The sequence below is a fragment of the Pseudopipra pipra genome, chromosome 2 (genome assembly GCF_036250125.1).
Source record: "Pseudopipra pipra isolate bDixPip1 chromosome 2, bDixPip1.hap1, whole genome shotgun sequence".
NCBI classification, from domain to species: domain Eukaryota; kingdom Metazoa; phylum Chordata; class Aves; order Passeriformes; family Pipridae; genus Pseudopipra; species Pseudopipra pipra.
The window spans coordinates 33,893,307-33,917,529 of NC_087550.1; the positions used below are offsets into that span (position 1 = coordinate 33,893,307).

At 38.9% G+C, this 24,223-nt stretch overlaps 1 protein-coding gene across 15 annotated transcripts in view; it reads left to right on the forward strand.

Moving 5' to 3' along the window:
* The window catches only part of DLG2 (discs large MAGUK scaffold protein 2), a 998,134-nt gene that overhangs the window by 109,677 nt on the left and 864,234 nt on the right, over window positions 1-24,223 (forward strand). For all 15 annotated transcript variants that reach the window (XM_064644938.1, XM_064644939.1, XM_064644940.1 and 12 more), the window contains exon 4: window positions 15,470-15,612. In XM_064644938.1, the coding sequence (XP_064501008.1) occupies window positions 15,470-15,612 (143 nt within the window). The remainder of the gene's footprint in view (window positions 1-15,469; window positions 15,613-24,223) is intronic.

Sequence of the window (24,223 nt, forward strand, 5' to 3'; positions counted from 1 at the left end):
CTCTTTTACTCTCTGCAAGGAATTCTCATTACTTGGAAGAACTTGTACACTTGCAGACCACTATTTGTCAGTTGCCGCATCTGAACCTTAATTAATGTTGCATTTTTAAGTAGATAATATATACAAAATGGTAATTCTGAGATGATAACCACCTGGCACATTCTTTCCTACCACTGTGCAGCTACTCTGTTTGCAATGCAGAACAGTAAGAGAGATTATAAGTAAATGTAATATACAGGCATAATGCCATCCTTCAGCTTTCTTGTTTGCAGCCAAAGCCACTGCTGGATCCCTTGTTAGAGCACTAAGTTTTTTCCACTTGTCTAACTTGTTCTGCCCTGGGTTTGTAAATATGTCTACGGATTATTTGCTGCCTGAATCATTATCCTGCAATTTGACAGTCTCAAAGGGAGAAGTCAGCTTCTCACAACACCAAGGACAGGTTTTTTATGTATGTGTGTGTGTGTGGTAATAGGAATAATCTCCATCTCCTTTCCTACCCTCCTCATTTTTGTGATCACTTGGCCTTTACCCTTACACTGTTGATTAGCATCTGCAGACCTCCTGACAGCACCACATCCGTACTCTTCTAGCCTAACTCACCTTTAAAGGCTGGTTTAATGTGACAAGACAAGATCCGTTTTTATTAGTTATAGATCTGTAAGTTAAAATGACAAGCCATCATAAACAGGTGAAATAAATCCAAATTAGGTCTCATTACTAGAGCTTCCCCTCATAGTCTTCCATGCATTTATCCGCTCAGTATACCTTTGAGACATCCCCTTTTTGAGACATAGTCCAAAAAGGACGTGTCTAACATGGGTTTTTTGAAGAGTTCGTTGTGCAAAATACTGCCTTTACCTTGGCCAGATTTGCATATTAGCCCTGTAAGATCTTGTGAAGTACCTGCACATGGAAGGAGGTTTGAACATGCAGGAGTACAGCCAGTGAGGCAACAGCCTCTTAGAATGTCATAGCATCATTTAGTTTAGATCACTGAGTCCAACTTTTAACCCAGCACTGCTATGTTCACCACTAAACCGTATACCCAAGTGCCACATCAACACAGTTTTTGAACAATTCCAGGGATGATGATTCCACCACTTCCCTGGGCAGCCACTTCCAATGCCTGCCCACCCTTTCAGTGAAGAAATTTTTCCTAATATCCAATCTAAATCTCCCCTGGCAGAATTTGAGGCTATTTTCTCATTTTCCTGTCACTTGTTACCTGGGAGAAGAGACCAACCCCCACCTTGCTACAATCTCCTTTCAGTCAGTAGTCTTTCACTGGCAGGCAATGGTGGCACATTCAGCCTTACTTCTCTCAAGAGAGGAGGTGAGAATTCTCACCTAGGCAAGAGGAGGTGAAATGTAAATTAAAGCTTAAGCAGGTTCAGACATGAATTCCTGTCACTGGGGAGAAGCTCTCAATTCCCAGGCTACAGGCAGTTCCAGAAGGAGGCAATCTCGTAATGAGCTGCTGGAAAGACTTCCTCAGTGCATCTAATAGCATACAGTGTCGTGGTCTTGTGCCTTACAGGGACATTTTACTTCATACTGTGTTAGGACAGCAGGCAAGGACAGTAACTCTGTCCTCCACTCCTCTGAATGAAGGGCATTCAGCACCCCAGAGGCGACCACTGAACATTGAACTTGGCTGCAAGGAGCTAAGACTACCTTAGCAGCAGGGAGAAATATCTGTACTTTTCTCCGTAGGCCTTTGTGAGTGTTTTACACCCCTTTCCCAATGCTCTCCATACTTCTGTGAAAAGTGTGGTGCTGTAGGTATAGAAGATCTATCTCTGCCAGTGTCAATAAAGGAGACAAAAATCTGTTGTTGCTTTAAAATTTGTAACCTACACGTAGTGAATTTGATATCTGGATACAAGTTTGCAAGTCCTTGTTATGTGTGTCTGTCTTTGGGGAAATTTTCAATAATTTATTTCAGATAACTGCTATTTATTTTATCTTCTTACATTGGTGATATAATTTGAAAAAATTTAAAAAAATGAAGTTTAATTCCTGACATGATTTTAAATAATTAATTTAATTGTACTTTCTGACAGGATTTATCATTCCAAGAACTGATAGAATATCATTATCTTGTTAGAACAGTGCCTGGCTTTTTCCTACAGCAAGCATAGCAAAAGGAATATAATAAAGCAGCTCAGCCTATCATGTTTGGTTTCATCAAAACATGGTAAAAGTACTAGCAAAATGATCTTCAGAACTTTAATATCTACAAAATAATTACCTATAATGCATCAAGTGAAATATTAAGGATAATAGAGGGAGTTAGTGTCAGAATCATTGTCAGTGCTCTGTTTTCCTGGTATCTGTCTACTTTGCTTTTTTTAGGGACAAAAAGTATTGGTTTTGTGTCAATATTTGCATTGTGCTAGAAACAATACTCAAGTAAAGTTCATTGTTTTTCATGTTTTATGAGTGTTGTTCATGTTCCGCTCCAAAATTTAAGATTGTTTTAACAGTAAAAAGAATTAGCAGCAGACTTCTGTAGGTGTGCCTGCACTGCCTGTATTGTCCTCAGGCTCCAACTGTGACTTCACATCGTTCATTCAGAAGGTGACTACAGAAATTGTTTTAAAATAAAACTTGGAAAGTTAATTTTGTTCAACCATATTTACTGAGAAGTTGATGTTTTCAGAAGACTGATTAACAACGGATGTTCTTTAAAAGATAATCCCACATTACTGCAAAACTTTGGAAAGAGAAGACCTACAACACCGAAATTGTTCCTAGATCTTTATGTACTAACAGAGAAAACTAACCAATAAAACTGTGAAAAATAATGCAAATCTGACCACCAGACCTTTGCCCAAGAACAAGTTCTGACTGCAAGGAAAGAAATGCCATCAAAATTCCTTGAGTCCACTCAGGTTTTTAGTACCGCCTTCTTACATGAGGGATGCTCAGATTGGGATGTAGTTCCAGTTTGGGACACCTATGTTTAGTTGTACACATATGCTCTGTCTCAGCTCCCATTACAACCTCTCATGAACAGAGGTTGAGTGAACACAGTTGGCAGAATAACTGAAGTGTCTGTGTTCCCAGAGTCAGCTGGTTCACCCTCTACCATCCATGTAAGTCAGGAGTCTCATGTCATCTTAAATGCCTACCCAACCTACATTCTCATCTCCAGAAAGGTCCAACTGTCTGTAAGCCCAGTGCCATACCTGCCAACCTGCTAGCTTTATCACATAATAGTGCAAGCCAATCTTCTTCTCCAAATGTCAGCATCTGAGATATCCAGCAGAGGAGACAAACTTACTTTATCTCCAGAACACAGGTCATAGCTAGGCTTGATAGAAGTCCTTAAAGTTTTCGTCCTTTGCTTACTTCTCTGGCTGTTTTACTGTCAGGAGGTTGATGATGTTGGCCTTTCTTGCCCCCTCCACCCACGCCCCTCTACCCTACCCCTGCCAAGCCAGCCTGATTTAGCATTTTTATATCTAATATAGTTGCTCTGAGCTCCTTCTTATATCTAATATAGTTGCTCTGAGCTCCTTCTATGCCTTAAATTGAGATCTTCCTCTGTCAGCACTGTTAGCAGACCACCGTTATATGCAGCCGTATTAATTTTTTCTTTGTTTTCTGTGATAAGACACTGGAGCATATGATATGCCAATTCATGACCTGTGGGTTACTTCTTCCATTAGCATTTATACAATGCCCTTTAATTAGCATTTCCCTTTCTTCTTCCTTGGGTTTTCTTATCAGACATTTTTAAAGATGCTTCACTAAAACTTTATGAATTATTTCCCTTTTAAAAAATTGTATTTTGTTAATGAGCACAATACTATGCTTATAACACTAATCATCCTGTGATAAAGATCAAAATTTGGTCTAAAGAGTGGTGAATTTGGGAACATAATTTTTTTTTATAAAACAGTTCCTCCTGCTATCCTGATGTCTTCTGTGAGCTTTAGAGCTGAGAGCCCCTCTTTGGGCACATCACAGTATTATCACCCTAGAATAATCAGTGAAAAAAAATTTGCAAATTTATTTTGTCTATGTCCACAGCAGAGCAGTTGCACTGGATGATCTTTAAAGGTCCCTTCTGACCCAAAACACTGCATGAGTCTATGATTTATGAATAAATACATAAGTTCATACTGAATGACAACCTAAATTACTGAAGTTTAAAAGAACTTATACTGAGTCCGTAAACCAATCAATTACATGAGAACGGAGATAATGAGAACAGCAGAGAGATTTGTGACCTGTAAGAACTTGGATAAGGGATACAAGAGTTTCTTCTTCCAATGGAGACCAGCAAATGTCTATGAATTTGCATGAAGTCTCTTAGCTGTTACTAAACCCGTGGGAACATAAAGTGAAGCAAATTCAGGCATGACCAATGAAGTCTTTTGATGTTCATTGAAACCTGCAATACAAGGTTAGACCAATTAGTGCAATGACTGTAAATGTTAAGTGTAGACAACTAAAGTCGCAGTCACTCCAGTGAAAGGGTTCATTTAAGCTATAATTTATTATATCAGAGTAGCCACCTCAAGAATTATACCAGACATTGTGGCAAATATGTTTAAGGGTCATAATCCAGAGTTGATGAAAGTACAAGCTGTAATAATTTAAACTTGCACAGAAACATTCATTATAAGTGTTTAACAAACATTAATTAATTAAGCTGTGTAATACCCCACTGTGAGCCTATGGGTAAGTCAAAGCTTTCGTATCTCAATTTTGCAGAAGGTTAAGCTGAAGTGCAGAGAGATATATTTGCCTGAGGTCACACAGCAAGTCAGTGGAAAAACTGTAAACAGAATCTGCAATCTGAAGTTCTCATTTCCCTGTTTTTGCCACTTACATTACACTTCCCACTAGTAAAATGAAGGGGAAGAAAGAGGCAACTGAAGTGCTGAGACTTGGAATATAGTTAACCCAGTTTTCTACACATGTTCTTGCTTTTTTTTTTCTTTTTTTTTTTTTTTTTTCCTGCAGCTTAGGCACATATCAAAGGAGTAGGCTGGCTTTAAATTATTTGAAACTTTAATTGTTCTCCATTATGTTTTGTATGCTTTATTTTAGGTGCAAACATTGAAATATTTGATATCTTCAGCATTAAATACAGTTGGCAGTAAAAGGCAACCCTCTTGAGTTTCAGGCATGCAATTCCACACAGTGAGCTTCCATCCCCTGCAGCTCTTGTGATGCTCTGTGTTTGCCCACTGCATGGACATGGTCCTTTGGTGTGCTCCTTGTCCTTGCTTAGTGTGACTTGTGAGCGGGCAACCAGCTGCATCAGGAGTGCAGGTGGGAGATGAAGGATGTAGCCCCATAGTCACATATGTTTGACTTTACAAAACACCTCACCAAAAATGAGAACTGAGTTGTCGCTTAGTGACTCTTAAGTTACCTGGGATTGTGTGCTTTGGTAGCAGAATAAAGCTGGTGATTGAGCACAGAAGGTGTTGCCCTGCTAAAAATGCAGAGCCTTGAGCTGAGCAGATGTGTGCTCTTCCACTAAAAGGAGACCGTGAGGTGTTTGCAGTGAAAGGGTAAGAGAGATGCAGAGTGGGAGATGTTCCGAGGTGAGACCTCAAAGTGAAAAGATTAAACGAGATAAAGAGATGCTCTGGTAGGTGAAAGACTGGGAAGAAAGAATGTATTTTAATGTTTTGTCTTAGCTTTATATTTAAAGTGGTGTTCAGAAGGGGTTGTGTATGAAGATGCTTCTTTGTAAGGTGAAGAATAAGAAGACAAAGGACAGGAAGAAATTGCTATTAATTCCTTATAGGTTGCCATGGGATTTTCCTAAAAATACTCATACATTGCCTTGGGAAAGTGTGTCTGAAATTTCTCTCTGGTTTTTAGAATTTCAGCAAACTGGTTGCTTCTCAGAAATATGTGATGGGAGCGGGCCCTGACTGGGTTGCTGAGTGTCTTCAGCTCTCTCAAGATCTGCAAGTCCCAAGACATATGCTTCAAGTACTAGGTCTTCCATTTACCCTACCTACTTCCAACCTACTTATGTACAACAGCACTGGAAAAGCCTGTATAAAAGTAATTTCATTTAGGATTATAGAATGACACATATTTTCTGGTCTGATATATAGCATTTCCCTCCATACTGGGAAATTGGCTTGCAGTTGGGTCCTTCCCAAAATTAAAAAAACCACAAAACGTAAGATATAATATAATTTTTTCTCTATTGCTCTTGCCTCGTAGATGAAAACACACCTGCAGTTTTGATTTGGCATTTTAAAGTCAAATTTGGTGAATTTTTCCTAATTATCCTTATTTAAAGAAAAAATATCTCAAACACTCAAGCAACAAACAAAATTACACAATAAATAAACAATATAACTGAACAGTTTCCAGTATTTAACTCAGTTGTTTAAGTACATGTTGAAGCCATTCACAGAAAAGTCTGTTCATAACTTCTGTGACACAGAGGCTGTGAGATCCTCTGATGGGGTCAGAATTGCACAGTAACAACTGTTAACTGCTAGACAGAAATAAGGGATAATCTCTCCAGCAATGGCTTTGAATCCAGCTCTCCACACAATGAATAAAACCTCATCCTGAATGTATATTATTATTATTTTTCTCAAGCACTGGAACAGGCTATCCAGTGAAGCGGCTGAGTCACCACTTCTGGAGATACTTAAAAGATGTGTAGATGTGACACTTGAGGACATGGTTTAGTGGTGGACTTGGCAGTGCTGGGTTAGCAGCTGGACTTGATGACTTTAAAGGTCTTTTCCAACCTAAATGATTCTGTGATTCTATACTACATGCAGAGCAATAAACAGTACTAAAAAAAAGCTGAAGGTTTCTATTTAAGCTTTAAGGAAAATTTGATACAAACATCATTTTTCAAAGAAAACTATCATTTCTGAAAAATCTATTCTGAAGCACAGGAAACCTTTCCTTGACCTCTTAGTACTTCCTTAGCTGTAAGTTTTGAACATTTGGTAAAATTATCAGCATTTTCCGTTTGCATAATTTTCCATCAGAAAATATCCTGGAACAGGTTCAATCATGTGCCTGGCTATCCAGAGGTACAAAGCAGCCAGTGTGTGCTCATGATCCTGCTCTGACTCTCACAGATTGTGCATTGATCTGCAAGCCCTGGAACAACCTCAGCTCTCTCAGCCTGTCTTCATAGGAGAGGTTCTTCATCCTCTGATCATTTTTCTGCTTTTCCTCTGGACTCACTTTACAGGTCCATGTCTTTCTTGTGCCAAGGACCCCAGAGCTGGATGCAGTACTCCCAGTTGGGTCTCACGAGTGCAAAGCAGACAGGCAGAATCACCTCCCTCGACCTGCTGGCCATGCTGCTTTTTATGCAGGCCAGGACACAACTGGCTTTCTGGGCTGCAGGAACACATTTCTGGGTCATGTCCAACCTTTGATCCACCAGCAACTCCAAGTCTTTCTCAGCAGGGATGCTCTTCATCTGTTCATCCCCCAACCAGTATTAATACCAGGGTTGCCCCAACCCAGATGCGACACCTTGTACTTGGTCTTGTTAAACCTCATGAAATTCCCATGGGCCCACCCTTGGAGCTTGTCCAAGTCCCTCTGGATGGCATCCCATTCTGCAGGAGTGTCAACCACACCACTCAGCTTGTTGTCTGCAGACTTGCTGAGGTTACACTCTATCCCACTGTCTATGCCATTGATGAAGACCCTGAATAGCAGTGGTCCCAGTACAGACCCTTGAGGAACAGCACCGATGTCCATTGAGACACTGACACCTGGGCCTTCACCTGGCTGTCATGACTTTTCAAATACGATGGAGGGTGGCTTGGCAACTACATCAGCCAGTTCTCTCAGGACTCTGGGATGCATCTTGTCAGGTCCCATAGACTTATGTACGTTTAAGTTCTTCAAGTGACCATGAACCTGATCTTCTCCTGCAGTAGGAGGGACTTTGCTCCCCCAGTCCTCATTTTACAGGCCATCTACTTGAGAGGTGTGAGAAGAGACAGTGCCTGCCGGTGAAGACTGAAGTAAAAAAAGTTGTTGGTACCTCAGCTTTCTCATTATCCATTGTTACTCGTTTGTCAGTCTTGCTCATTGGGATGGGGTGTGCTTTCTTTGACCCTCAATCCAGACTGCAATTCTTATTTATGAGTAAGTGACTGGAATGTGTAGGCAATCAATATCATCACTGAACAGGCTTAAATGCTGACTTTACTCTCTGACTGATTGCCTTCTAGTTTTCACTTAACATAAACATTGCTCACATAGAAGGGGCTGAAGCAATTATTTTGTCTTCTCTGTGCATAGGTAACTGTGTTGAATATTTTATTCTCCCTGCATTTTGGACAGCTGCCTTTGAGGCACATATTCCTTGCTGAGATTTTTTGGAGAGCTCTGGTTGTATTTTGGGTGTATTACAACAAACAATCATGTTGTTATTGTACTGCAAAGTCAGAAGTACTCAAAGTATGTTTCTTTTTCATACATCTTAATATCTATTAGACATTAATCTAACCATTTGATTATGTATTACAGCATGTAGAGTGTATCAGAACTTTTTTTGATAAAAAGATGTAATTTTGCTCAGGTATGTGCCTACTTAGTAATGACACTTGCCCCAAAGAGCTTACATCCTAGATGTAGAAAGGATCATAGGACCATTGGATAATTCAGGTTTGAAAAGACCTCAAAAAGTTATCTAGGCCAAATAAAAGGGATTTGCTGAAGCTCAAAAATCAAGATAGGTTAATGTCAGGAATCGTATTTCTTGCTGCCTACTTTGGTACATGTTCTACCAGAGTATGCTGCTTTTAATAGGTTTAGCAACATTTATCAACTGTAAGAAATTGGCAGAAGACTGCTTCCCTGGCTTGCATTGCACTGTTTCACTGCCTGCATGGAATAGAGAACTTGTTCTCTCTTTCTGGAGCAACTCTTGCTATTGGGTTGGCACTTATGTTTCTCACACACCACAGGCTTATGTCTGTAAACCTTACAAAACAGGGTTCCTAAATTTCTTTTTGACTTGAAATATCTTTGTGTTACCTCTGCCAACTAAAAAAATAAGCCTTGATCTTTTCCTTTGTTGTCAAATCTCACCACCTTTATTAGTGCACACTCAAGGCATATATGTGTGGAGCCCTGGGAATGAGATACAGATGAAATGGGAAGGTGTTTTTGACTGCTGCTGCACTGAGGGATGCTAATTGGGGCAGGTTGGAGCTCCCCATGACCGTGAAGCTATGTAACAGCTTGATAACTGGAGCTCTGCCATTTCTCACATGGGTCAGTGCCTTAGTCCTGCTTTAGCTGAAAATTTGCCCAGTTTCAAGGTAGCTTTTTACTTCTCTTGCTTTTTGTCTTCCCTCTCTTATAGTGGCTGTTTTTCTCAATATGAAAATATTTTTCTTGAAAAAAACCGCACAACATAATTGCATTGGGTGAAGTATGTTATTTAACCTCTCTTTGGACTGCTTCCAGCAGCAGGGCCACTAAAGCCCTTTACTGGCAGGCTGGTACAATCCCTGATCACTTCCTCGCTACTTCTACTCCCTGCATCAGTTTTCCTTCTTGAAAAACATCCTGCACAATTCGCCTTACTCCTACCTAATAATTCAGACCAGATGGCTGAAGCTGACCCAGCATAATCTACTCCCCAGGATATAAATGATGCCATTTAGACGTACGCTGTAATGTTCCCTTAGTTAAAAAAAGGACTTACAGCAAGAGTCTGCAACAACTGACTTTATTTTGATTCATAGTGTTCTGCCAGACAGTAGTTATTTGTGCTGTTACAGAACATTAAAAGGTACATATCAGACACTATCCTACACATAGACAAAAAGACTGTCCCAAATTTCCCAGGAAGGGAACAGCTTGTGTTTGCGTGTTGCCTTAGACCCCCATTCCACCTTGTCCCTGAATGCCCTGGAAAAACAGATGGGAGTTATACTGCAAAGCAAGTCAGGGCACTGGCACAGTATTGGAAAAATGAATTCTATGGCTAAGGACCTCTAGAAGGAGGAGGAAAAAACCCAACCTTCTTTGTATCCTACAGAATAGTTGTTCCAGTTTCCAATTTGGTGCTATAGAAATATGATGCACAGAGAGCTCAATCCTTATTAAATGGCATTCTATGTCGTTAATGCTATTACAGTTAATTGCAAAATTGTGCAGCTATCTGCAGAAACAACAGGAAATTACTGCAGATACCAGAATATTGATGCCATTGCTAAATCATCTCAAGACATAAAGTGAAGAGGGGTGGTAGCAAGATGTATGTCACAAGGAAATCCTCCGTCATTGCTAAGCACAGATAAAGGTAATAGCTTTTGGAATAGCCGTCAGCACAGCATACTGTCTTCCTGGAGGTCAACACATGCTGTAGTGGGTAGGTGTCTGCAAATTCAGTGGATTTTGGATAAGGTTTCCTGCATGGAATAGTTTGCATTGTTCTGTTACAAGTGGGCACATGTACTGTCAAGTCGCTGGGGAAGCAGCATTTGCTGACACATGCAGTACAACTTCAGGCTAAGCGATGTACAAGATTATCCTTTTAAGCTTAATTGTTTGTGTTCTATAAAATATAGATGGTATCAGAAAGCCTGGTATTGTCTTGTTTGTTACTGGAATATAGACTTTCCTCTTCTTCCCCTTACTTTTTTAAATGCAAAAGAAGTATAAGAGATTTTTATCTCCACTCCTGCTCTGTTTTCCTTTATGCTCCCTGTCTTCTGAATCCTGAATTTGGTGTCTTGCAAATCTATCCAAGGGCAGGTATGATGGAGCTTTGAGCAACCTGTTTTAGTGGGAAGGTGTCCCTTCTGCCTATGGTCTGCCTATGGCAGAGGGGTTGGAACTAGATGATCTTTACAGCCCCTTCCAATGCAAACCATTCTGTGATTTCACCCTCGCCTGTATAGCTGCATTGTAAACCTGCACAAGCTCAAGTTGAGGCTCTTTGCATTTTGCATTTTATTACCTTATTATCTTATTACCTTTATTATCTTTTGCTATTCTCCCTCCCTGACCCTTTGCATCAATTTGGTACATGCAAAATGCAGCTACAGGTCAGCTGGTATTAAAGAGATATGTTGGGGTAATCCCAGCTGCTTGGTGCACTGGGATGCATGTGCCTTGATGGCTACATTTCCGAATGTGCATGAAAGTACTGAAATGCATTTGGTACCTGCTAGTGCTTCTCTGTGTAGGTGGAAATCATACAGATGTGAAAGCTATCTCATGTGCCTTATCCAGCCTGGGGGCTACCTGCTGATTAGGCTGATTTACACAGCTGAAGGCAGGTCAGTAGTAGAGAGGGCACCAAGATGCATAAATAGGAACAAATCCTGATCACCTTTCTCTTCTGACTTTAAATCACACTAGTATGTATCTTGAATAAAGGAGAAAGCTTGTAGGAGTGAGAGGCTGCTGTCTCGTTCCTAGCACATGGGGAATCATTCCCAATTTGCTCGTGCAGCTGCCACTACATTTCCTTGCAAAGAGGACTTTTAAAAATGGAATTATGTTTTCCTGAACCCTCTGGTGATTCTGAAGCCACAGTAAATGGGTTATTGATTACAAAGGGCTGGACAGACCTAGTGTGCTCATCTGTGGGCCCCTGCAATTCAAACCTGCTGTTTTGCTTTTCTTTGTGTATGTTGTTATTATGCTCTTCCTTTAATCTTTGCTCAAAAGTTAGTCACCTCAGACCTTTAATCATCTATATTTTTCTGAATTCCCCTCAATTTGCTTCTATCTTTCTGGTCCTTGACTGCTTACAGAAGAATGAGGAATTGTATTGCTTTATCTCATTTTTCCCTTATTAGAATGCTGGCAAAAGCCCATGGTCACAGAAAACAGACCATAGTTTAGGCTATTCAACATTTTTGTCTATTCATATTATTTAACCCATGTGCTATCAGGGCTCTAAAGTGTTTCTATAACAAATAGATATTGTGATGCATGTAAATTGGGACAGGAATTGCACTGAAATAATGGCTGTAGGGCTGCAGCACCAAACACTCAAAAGTGAAAAAATGGCAAGTTTAGGCAGCATGTTTAGCTCTGTCTAAACACAGATTTTTTTCTTTCTATGTAGATGCTGTCTGAAAAGAAAGTCACTCATCTGTGTAAGACATTGTAACATTGTATCTTCTCCAGTTCTTACCCTTTTCTAAATTATTTTTGTTTAATTTTTTTAAAAACAAAAGTGACATAAGAGTGAGCACAACTCTAATTTGAGCCTAATTTTTTTTTTTTTTTTTTAAATAGTAGTAAAAATACCAAGACTTCAGCCTGAGAGGTGTATTCAGCTTTAGTAATGGACAGTGCTTCTGCATATGTCTATAAAGGTTAGACTCTGCTCACTCCTGCACAGGTCTGTAAGAAAGGAAAAGTCCTTGGAGCCTACCTGCAGAGAACAAATGCAGTGATGTATGATATACCTGTCCATGGGCAATTGCAAAATGATACTGATATGTTCTCTACTATGTTGATGTGGAGAAAATTTGTTTTCCCACTTCTCCAGTGAGGGAGTTATCCAAAATAAAATAAATGATGGTATCTTTAGAATTACTTCATATTAGAATATATATAATTTCTTGTCTGCAATTTATCTTTATATAGCAGAACTGACAAAATATTTTGGCTAGACTATAGGGAGAGCAAGCAGAATTTATTAAATAAAGTAAGTAATCTCTTAAGAAGTAAATGAACAAATTCTGTTGGACTGGAAATCCAGTGAGGTTCACTGACACTTTAAACAAACATGAATTAATTGCTGAACAAAATGTTTGAAGCAGTACGGAGATTCTAATTGTTCATCTGAAGAGGTGTTTTGTGCTCACAAAGTTAATCAGTAATACTATTGCCATTTCTAAATGAAATCTGAACTTGTTTTCCTGGAAGGGAGGGAGTATAATGCCAAGAAATACTAGATGCAGATTTAATTTGTGTAAGAAATGCCCCATTCCTGGAAGTGTTCAAGGGCAGGTTGGATGGGGCTTGGTGCAACCTGGTCTAGTAGAAGGTGTCTCTGCCCATGGCAGGGCAGTTGGAACTATATGATTTTTAAGGTCCCTTCCAACCTAAGTCTGTATATTATTTCTATATTTTCTATGATAAGGTTTTAGTCTTGTTGTTGAATTATTTTCCTGGAAAACCCCACTGGGAGACAGACTGTATTTTGGCATTTTACTTAACAATTACCATGTTCTCATAATTACTTTTTATGACCTTGGTTCTAAGCTTGATTCTGTAGCTGCTTGCTCCCATCACCTCCTTTACACCTCTTCTTCCATCCTCAGTAGTATTCAACTCTTTTCTCTTCCTAGTATGATTGCACCTCTCACGTAGAGGAGACTACTTGATAGGGCAGGTTTTACTCAGAGCAAATTACAAATCCTATTTTCTGCTAACCTAGACAGACTGCAAGTTTTTGGCTGCCCTTGTTCCATAGAAATGGCAATTTTAGCTTATGGAATAACAAAGCAACTGAGTGAATCCTCTGTTCTTTCTTCTGTGACTGCTTAAGTACACTGAAATGCTCTTCTCCACACACCAGTGATCATTATTCCAGTGAAAGCAACCCATGGGCTCCTCAGAATAGATAAGGGCCTTTACAGAGACTGAGGTTTTAATATTTATTTTGCACATGTGCATACACTTGCAAATGTGGCTCACACATAATTTTTAATGAAAACACTAGGGCAAGGCAGGCTTTAAAGCTAGGGTGAAAGCGCTGTTCTACTGTTCCTTGACTGACTACTGTCAACCCAATTAATACTCTGATAATAGCAGCGATGCCAGCTGAATGCTACTGCCAGAGGGCAATTTCTAGCTTACTTCTGCAAAGTATTTATCTAGAGATAATTACATATTAGCCTAATATATTTTACTTGCAGTTGCAATACAAATTGACCTGGCATCGAACCATATATTACAACTGTTTGCAATTGCACTATGAGCATTCAAAAAATGCCCCACATCAAGAATGCAGAAACTTCCATTCTCATTGCAACTATGCTGTATCTTTTAGTTTTAAAACTAGACTTTTGTTTTAATGGTGGAATGAAATGTTCTTAATAATATGAAATATAAATTCTTACAAGTATATCTGTGAAATAGAAGCTAGTGTGGCAAGGTGGGGATTGGCCTTTTCTCCTGGGCAACTAGCAATAGGCAAAGGAAAAATGGCCTCAAGTTGCACCAGGGGAGTTTCAGATTGGATATTAGGAAAATTTTCTCCACTGAAAGGGTTTTCAAGCATCGGAACAGGCTCCCCAGGAAAGTGGTAGAATCACCATCCCTGGCAATGTTCAAAAAATTAGTAGATGTGGCACTTTAGTGGTATGGTTTAGGTGGTATTCGGTTGAAGATTGGACTTTATGATCTTTGAGGGCTTTTCAAACCTTACTGATTCTGTGATTTCTTTTTTCCCATTGTACATGACAAATAGAGTACATAATGAGTTGGAAAGCTATAAAAGGAGTTAGAAGAAAAGTTCAGCTTCAGTTGTTACTAAAGAGAGGGAAGAGATTCTAGAGATCTGACCAGGGACTTAATGTGAGGACAGGCAAAGACTGTGAAAAAAATCTCTCCTCTGAGGTGAGGTCCCAAGGCGTATCCAGGTAGATGCAATCTCTTTCTTTCATAACAAAGAGAAAGACTGTCCATCGTTATTAATTAAAATAATGTGAAGTTTATTTCTTCTTTGGCAAGTCAGTTATCTCTGTTAGACAATATGTCACCTCTTGTGTGTGACTATTGGACTAAAAACTTCTTGTCCAAGAAAGAGAAACACTTTTTTCCCCTCTCTTTAGGTCATCATGTGCAAAGATTTCGGTAAAACTGTTTTTACTGATGGATCTTTTATTTCTCATCATACCCCATGGAAATAAATGTGATAGAAAAATCTGGACATAATATTAAGACCTGGTTTCTTGCTTACTCTTGGTTGAAACCAAACATTAACCAACCACTTCTGAATGGCAACAGGTTGAAGTGATGAAGCCACAAAGTCTTTCTTCAAGTTGTGCACCCCACTTGAAATATTCCCAAATGCACCTGCAGATAGGGCTGAGAGTGATTTAGGTACCTTGGATGGGTGTCAATAAGTTTTTCTTAAGGTATTTTACATCTGCAAATTTCTATTTTACTAGTTAAAACAATCTGTGGCTTACTTCTCTCTGTATAAGGGTCTGTTCTGCCTATATTTTTCGGGTGTGCATGTAACATGTTTTTTGCATCTCTTCTTATAATGCTATTCATTTACATTTTTGAAATTATTTCTAAAGACCTCTTTAAAATTGCAATATGCCTCAAGAATCTCATTGAAATTTTAGAAAAAAAGTTGCATATTGATGCTTTCTACTAAAATGTAGTAAATGTTTATCATTATGATAATAATGTGTAAGCGTATATTGACCAAAGGAAAACACCAGAGATTCAAAGCCAATAGGGCAAATAATGTCTTTTACTTGTTCCTCTTTACAAACAGATATTCAAGAGTTTTACGAAGTGACCCTGCTAAATTCCCAGAAAAGCTATGAGCAAAAAATAGAAGAAGCAAATCAAGTTGCAGAGAAATGGGAGAAGACAACATCTGCTACAGACCATGAAAATCTGCAGAAAAAACAAGAGGTAATTTAACAGATAAGAATTAAAATATATATAATGATTGAGATGTCTCAAACCTGAGAAAAGCCATGCAATGGTTTATATAATTGAAAGCATGGGTTAATTAAGGAATTATATTAGAATGTGAAGGATGTATAGTGTTATCCCTCTGACCCTGATGATGTTGTTAACTTCTTCATCCTTTCAATTGCTATCTGTCAAAGGGAAGGTAAAAACCTTTCATTTTCTCATCCTTGGTGTACTTTATCTGGTACTTGGTGTCTGTGAGTGCCCCCAAAAGAGAATATATCTTCTCTATTTCCCCATAATCACTGAGATTATTAATACTACTATGTAAAAATTTTAATAGGACTTTTCTTATTTCCAGGACTGACACTGGGCTGAACTTTTCCATGGTCCATAAATCAACTAGAATAGTCTCTGTATGAGGAAGAGTTACATAGAAGACTGTTATACACTTTTCCTTTTCTCCTGTAGCCAGTGAAAGGGTTCAAAACTTTGTCACCACTGTCTCTAATCTGCCTTTGCCTGCCTCCAGATTATTATTAGCTAAATTAGCAATCTAAACTAATTGCCTTCTCCCAGATTTGTACTTCAAAGGCAAAACAAACCCCACAGAACTGAGCTATGAATTGCTCTGTTCTTAAACAGTGAGACAGAAATAGAGTGGGCATGGACTGCAAACTGCAAATCTCCAGACCAAAATCGAAGATAAGGGCAATGTATAAAAATTTCCATTGTTGTTATGGTAAGAAAGGCATTTCAAGTTTTAAAAGTTGTTGGAAAGAACTTCCCATAGGCATGACTATTTTTAAGAGCTTTCCTCCTTTCAAAACGTGTAAAACCCAGAAAGAAATTGTAGTTCTACATGACATTTTAAATGTGATTCTTTATAAAGATAAATCAGAATTGCAGGCAGCTAGAACAAAACTCTCTGAAGAAATGAAGAAATTTATTGTGAAAATTAATTAGCAAAAGAACGCTTGCAGAATTAATGAGAACAAGCATTCCGATTTGAGTGAAATCAGAACAAATGAGTCTTAACATTAATGTAGGATATATCCTGTGAATGATTTAACATTTGAGTCACAGTTTGAAGGCACAGGCAGCTAATATCTATCTTTTTTTTTTTAGCAGAAATCTGTATGCTTTAAAATGGTGAAAGTGTATTCCAGCCTGTTTTGTCTCAAAGCATCTGACAAAGACAGTGAACAGACTCTTTATTCCAGTCTCATCACAGTGTTTGACCCTCAACCCCATCTTCCTTAAACTCATTGCTATCTAAGAGGTGTGCTGCTGGTCTTGTCTAAAGGAATTTGAACTTTAAATTCTGTGCTGAGAATAATAGCATATACAGGGCTAACTCCAAACTTTCCTCTTCTTATTAAAAAGATGTTCTGATTTAAAGGAAAACAACAGAAAAATGTAGCATAGAAACTGGCATAACCATTTCAAGCCAGGGTGCTGGCAGTCAGAATCCAGGGTACCCTCATTTTCAAATTTGCTGTCTATCCATAAATTTCATCAGTGTAATGGGAGAACAAAATATTTAGTCTCTTTAAAAATCATATCTGTTTTAAGGGTCCAACTGCAGGCAAACCAGACTGAAAGTGTAGGCTTTGTTTTTTTTCCTTTTGACAACACAACATACTATCAGCAGTTCCGAGTCAGAACTGATTAGTACATGCTGAATGTACCAGCTGCTGTACAAGTCCAATACAGTCCTTTGCTCTCTATGAGAAATTACCTTATGAAAATGTAACTGGATAATCTAATGCATCACATAAATTCTTATTCATGGTCTGTTCCTCACAGGAAATGATGGTTTTGTACTTTCCTTTTGCATCCTCAATTACATGTCCCAAATTTGCAAAGAAAAAGCCTCCCTTCTTTCATAGAATCATGAATCAATGAATGGCTTATGTTGGAAGATCATCTAGTTCCACTTCCTCTGCCATAAGCAGGTTCACCTTCCTCTAGATCAGGTTTCTCAGAGCCCTATTCCAACCTGGCCTTAAACACTTCCAGGGATGGGGTACCTACAAATTCTCTGGACAACCTGTTCCAGTGTCTCTTCATCCTCACTATGAAGATTTTTTTCCTTATATCTGGTCTAAACCTATCCCTTTTTCAGTTTAAAGCCATTCCCCCTTGTCCTATCACTACATGTCCTTGTCAAAAGTCTCCAGCTTTCTTGTAGGCTCCCTCAGGTACTGGAAAGCTACAATTAGGTCACCTCCAAGCTTTGTCTTCTCCACGCTGAACAATCCCAGTTTTCCTAGCCTTTCCTCATAGGACAGGTGCTCAAGGATCTTCATGACCTCCTCTGCACATGCTCCAATGGGTCACTGTCCTTCCTATGTTGAGGATCCCACAGCTGGATACAGTACTCTGCAGTGAAGGCCCAAGGGTAATCAATCATTCCAGAGGCCATCCCCCTTTCATGTCTTCCACTTGAAACCTTCCTTGACTGTCTGTATGTTATTTTTCTTTTTCTTTTTCTGTATTTGTTTTCCAAATTCGATTGTTTATAAAAAGGAAAGCAGCTTTTACTGCCCAGGTCAAGTGTTGTGTGATTCTGCCTTTGTATGGATGTATCTGCTTTTCTGAAAGTGTAGTTTTTTAGATAACATAAAAGGTCTTAGGTTGTTGTTTGCAATACTGTACAAATCTGCCACCTTGCATCTGTGACCACCATAGTTGTTTGTAGAAAACTGTTGCTAGATCTTGCAACATACTGGGACTGGATCTTCATCACTTAATAGAGATGAAAGGGTCATGACTCATCCTATAATCTCCCATCATTCTCAGCCTTAGAAGAGAGATGTCTCTGAAACTCAGAGACTGTAATTTTGAGTGGCCTTTGCAAAAGCAAGTGAAAAGTCAGTGGAATATAAGAGCTCACAATATGTGTTGGAACCAGTTGCATCCAAAGTTATAGCATGAATTACTTCATATAGCTCCTCATGGCTACAAACAATGGACTTAACAAAATGTATTGGGGTTTTAGTGATAGTTACTGCTTTTTTCTGCCTTTTTTTCTCCACAGGTTTGTTGTTTTTTTTTTACTTGTATGCTTCTGTGCTGTTTAGGTTTAGACCGTTAAGGAGCTCCTGAACCATATTGATTTATGAAATCAATAAATATTTAGGTATGGCCTATGCATTTAAACACCACATCCTTGCTTTTTGCTCCACTGTAGGTCATTCAAATAACCAGTGACACTAATATTTGCAGATGCAAAATGTGATATTACCAACGATCACATTATTGCATTTCACTCTGTACAGAAACTAAATATATGTGGCAATGTATCTGGTGGAGCTGTAAATATCATAGACCAAAATAATTTAAGTGAGTGGGTGTTAGTGAAAGGAAGAAAGAAGGGCATATATGAATGGTTTTTTTTGTGTGAATTTGTCCGCGTGGTTTTCCCTCCTGTAAATGCAACTTGACAAAATCAACTTAAGTTTGTGGATGGTTTCAGAATCAATGAAACAGTTTTTGGGCCAAGTTCGGTACTCACTAGAAATGTTTACTAGGTTCTATTTGGAAAAGACTCTTTTTTGTTTCATATATTCATATAGGAAGCAGGGAATGTGACATATTAGGCACTAAATGAAAAAGTCCAACAAGTTTGTCGTGATGTAGGAACTCTAGAATATAACTCTGAAGAAGTTCTAAACTATCCCTGTTGTCTATTCTCTTGCCCTGGGGCAGATCAATTGCATTTGAACTGTTCCTGACACGTTTATCTAGTCTGTTCTATAAAACCTCCCACAACAGAGAGTCAACAACTTCTTCAGGTAATTTATTTCCTCACTGATAGAAAGTCTTTCCTGATAAAAACCTGATTTCTCTAAGTGCAATTACAACCTGTTAGATTTTGTTCAATTAGCGGTAGACATGGAGGACGGTTTATTTAGTTCTGTTCCAAAAAGCACTTAAACATATCACAGAATCACACAGAATCATAGAATGGTTCAGGTTTGAAGGAACCTTAAAGATCATCTAGTTCCAACCCCCCTGCCATGAGCAGGGACACCTCCCACTAGACTAGGTTGCTCAAAGCCACCTCCAACCTGGCCTTGAACACTTCCAGGGATGAGACATCCACAACTTCTCTGGGCAACCTGTTCCAGTGTCTCACCATCCTCATCATAAGGAATATCTAATCTAAACCTGCCCTCTGTGAATTTAAAGCCATCATCCCTTGTCCTATCACTACATGTCCTTGTAAATAGTCCCTGTCCAACTTTCTTGGAACCCCCTTTAGGTACTGAATGAGGGCTCCCTGTTGCCATCTCTTTTCCAGGCTGAACAAGCCTCAGTCTCTCAACCTGCCTTCAGTAGGAGTGGTGCACCAGCTCTCTGAACATCTTTCTGGCCTCCTTTGGACTTGCTCCAACAGATCCACATCCTTCTCATGCTGGGGACTCCAGAACTCTTGTAACAAAAAATGCTGGGTTGTAATGAAAAATCTCATCTTTTGGGATAGAAAATATTTAGTTGTCTTAGACTCTTCTCAAAGGAGCTCTACTTAAAGGCGTGAAAGATTTCAGTTTCCAAAACAAAAATCCTTGAGGCACTGTGGAAGGCAATTAGTCTTGACAGCACAGTCACTATATGTCTATCTCTATGTCTCCAAGTATATAAAAAAATTATGGAAACTGCTCTGGAAGATTTATTTATTAATGAAAATACTAACTCAGGGTTTGGGAACTTTTAATTCTTTACTGTTCTGTGTAGTTCTTGAAGGACTGTATGTGAGGTTTGAGAAGAGAACTTAAGAACTGAGTCACAAAAAGGAACTGGGAGTTACAGTGTCTGAGGTGTCTCACCATGTGCAGATATCAGTTAAGGACCATATCTTGTGGTGCACTGCATGGGGAGAAACTGATGTTCAGAATTAAGATCCAAAAAATGCAAAATACACCTATAAACTATCAAGAAATGAATTAAAAACATGGGACAAGATGCCATTTCCTTAAAATGTGCCTCATTAAGATGTTGATACCTTATCCTGATTAAGGTTCAGAATCATAATCTTGCAAACGATTCTGTAAATAAGACCATAGGTAGATATCTCTTGTAATGTGTGTAAAGGCACTGCTGACACAAATTTCCTTATGAAGAAGCTATTTGGTTAGGATGTTTTCTGAGGATGTGGTAATCCATGTTCAGCTCCCTTCTTGACCAGAGAAGATCTGCTTGTGCTTCTCTTCTTACCCATAAGAGTGCAAAATGAATTATGCTGCAGGTATTATTTAGCTTTTTTTTTGTTTGGATGTTGTTCATTTATAGGGAATAATTAAATATTTATTGGGACAGAGTGCTGATGCATGACTCTATAACCTATTACTACTCTTATGAGTATTAAAGTCTAGCATGTTTTGTCTTCTTCAGCATACCTAAGGGTTGAATCCTCCATCTCCAGGAAGCACCCAAACATCACACATGCAAAACCCTTCTCCCAGTTTTCTCTCCATTCTTCTGCACCTCCTCACTGTCACTATCCCATATATTCAAATCTGGAAGGGGAAGATTAACAGAAAAGATTGGGAACTCAACTTCAAATGCCCACTATGTAAGGCACTGTCACAGGATTCTTAAACTGAATTTAGGGGATGTGGGACGCTGTGTTCGGTAGGAGGGTTGGTGACACATAGGAGGAAGTGTATCTGGAGATCACTTAACTGAGCACATTGTGAAGGTATGCCAGGAGCATGTGGTTTGTGGATGCTGACAGTGCTTAGACATTGATCAATATGGTCCAGACAAGCTCATTTTGGGAACAAATGCAAGATTTGAGAACATGGCTGTACAGAGGTGACACTAAAAGATAACATACCTCCAGAGTTTCTGAGGATCTCAACAACTTTTAAGCTGAGTCACTTCAAATTGCAGTAGTAAAGCATGTGCATTGGCTTAAACCAAGCAACTGTTACCTTGTCCATGTAACCTAGTATCTGTCTTCCAGTGGGGGCCAAGATCAGATGCTCAGGGAAGAGTAAGAAGAGACCAAGCCTGTATAATGGGTGCTTTAGCTGTTTTGCAAGTCTAATCTTAGTTTGTTTGGACTACAAGCACAGAACGTGCTTAGTGCTGGGAAACTCAGCATTACCTTATTTTATAAACATTCAGCATGGTATTCACTGACTGGGGATGTGCCCAGTCAGCTGCTGGAAATCATGAAGACAGGGTTTGTTTGTAATTTGGCCGCTGCCAAAAAGCTTCATTACTTCTTTGGACCAAGATTTATAAGACCAGCATTCACAACTTGAAAGCATTTTCTTGAAATTAGGGCTCTTAAATTGTCTCTGTTGGACAGAGAAAACTGATTTCTTTTCACCCCTAGAAAATGTTAGATTGGGATTGAGGTGAAAGTAGTTTAAATTCAGATCTACCATGGCTTTGAAAAGTGTTCTTCCCGTTCCCAGTTCCAAATAATTCTGGCAAAAGGTATTCTCCATGTCTGCTCTCTGTGTGGCTGTCAGTGGGTTCCTGGAGGCTAAGAGTGGGTGGGTAGGTTTGAGCCTGGCTCCTCAGCTTAGCAAATGGCCACTAGCCTAGGAAAATTTTTTCTTCCCTCCCAGGACTCTCTGCATTGCATTAAACAGTCACTAGACTAGCTAAAGGATGTTTCTTGCTCAAGTGTTACGTAGATAGATACAATTAAAACTGTGAGATATTCAGAAAATACAATAATGGAGCACATAAAAGTACCTAGATGGGGTTATCCTTCTGGTAAACAAAAATTGAATTGCTCTTTAGCTATGATAGTAGTAATACTGCTTGAAGCCACAGGCTTGTGTTCAGCTCCAGACACTCATTAAAAGACATGAATCTACCCTTATTTTAACCTGTTTTCATTAATTTGGTCTTCAATGCTGCTTATTTCTGTTCAGCAGTTTTTTGACCTTTATCCTGGTGGAAAATTGAGATGAAGGAAAAGAACATTCTGCTATTGCGCTTACATATAAATCTGGTAACCAAAGGTCTGCTTGTTCCTGTATCATAGCATGAAAAGACTATTTACTTATAGGGCACATGGTGCAGATACTTTTGGCATATTGAATGAAAATCAATTGCAATTACTGTGCAAGTTTGGTCATCACACCCCAATCTCACATGCATAATCTTCATTCAGCTCAGTGTGTGATCATTGCTTAGACATGGTCCCCAAAGACTCCAGTTCTTCACTTAATTTCTGTTCCATGCATTTCTTATGCTTAGAGGCTTGTTTTGCAAATACAGTAAATTGCAACACACAAAATTAATCCTCCTATTTCACTTTGCTTCAGGAATGCCTGCTATCCTTGTACCCAGCTATTATAAACATTGTAATTACTTCTCTGTCCCTTAAGTGCTGGCTTGTTAAAAGTTCCAGTAGTAGAACCCTTACTTAAAAATCTTCTGCCTAGAGCAATTAGCAAACCATTAGTCTGTTTCACACTAACAGTTTGCCAAAAAAGTGTGGGCCTGCAAGACCCTTCTATATGTGCCTATAAAAATTCGGTCCCTTCTCTGGAATTTTGTTTGTTTTCTTTGTTTGTAACTGGGTACAGCTTAATTTGTATGGCTTGGTTTATTCCCAGGAGCCAAATCTGATTTTGTTTAAGTGATTATACTTAATATGCAAGAACCATTAGGTATGATCAACTGTAATGTTTCATTAGAAGAGTTCAAAACATTGAGTTTTATGTGTCTGTTTCTTCACTAGATTTAGCTCCTTGAGTATGTATTTATCTGATCAAATGCAGTTTGTGTCTGTGGGTTGATTTTGTACCAGAGCCAATTCCCATGTAATTCTATTTGGCACTAAGTTCTCCTTCAAGACAACAGCAATCTTTTTAAGGGGTACAGTATAAGTGACTTCTTGGTTTGTGTTTTTCTAGATATGTTCCTTTGGCACCCAAGGATGTGTAAAAACTCTAACTCAATAATTGCTGAACAACAATGCTGAAGCTTGACTCCATTTTTTTTTTTGGTCGTGCTGGTGTTTATTTTTAATATACACTAGCTTTCAATTTTGTATTTTTTTGCATTAATAAGGTTTTCTTTACTTGCAGATATTATTTTATACACTTGCCTTTTCAGCTGAGTTGACTAATGTTTAGATATGGGTAACTTCAAAGTCACTGTGTTATTAAAACCCTTATTTATGACTAGCTGCAGCTAAATGACTTTTCCATACTGGATATCCATGCTGGGTCTCTATTTATAAATTTGTTATTTGTTCTGTAGCTTGTCAATAACTTGAGTGCCAGTACATCTGTTAAATGTCATTTTAGAGTTTCTGAGTGTGTTTTAATGTGGTCAGGCCAATGTTTCCATTTTAGACCAAGTTGTATCTATGCAGAACAGTGTCATCCTGGGGATAGAAATGCTCCAGAGTGCAGTATTCTGGCCTCCATATCCAAAATCCCTGTAGGAGAGTTTTCTGAGGAAGTCATGATGCTGAGAGGAGAGCAACATGCATGTCACGCCACTCTCTAAACAGACAATTTCTGTCCCCCTGGACAAGTCTTGGAACTAGACATCATTCTACTTGTGCCATCATCTTGTGTTTGCATAGAGTTAGACATGCTCACAGAGAAAGCCTTTTCCTTTG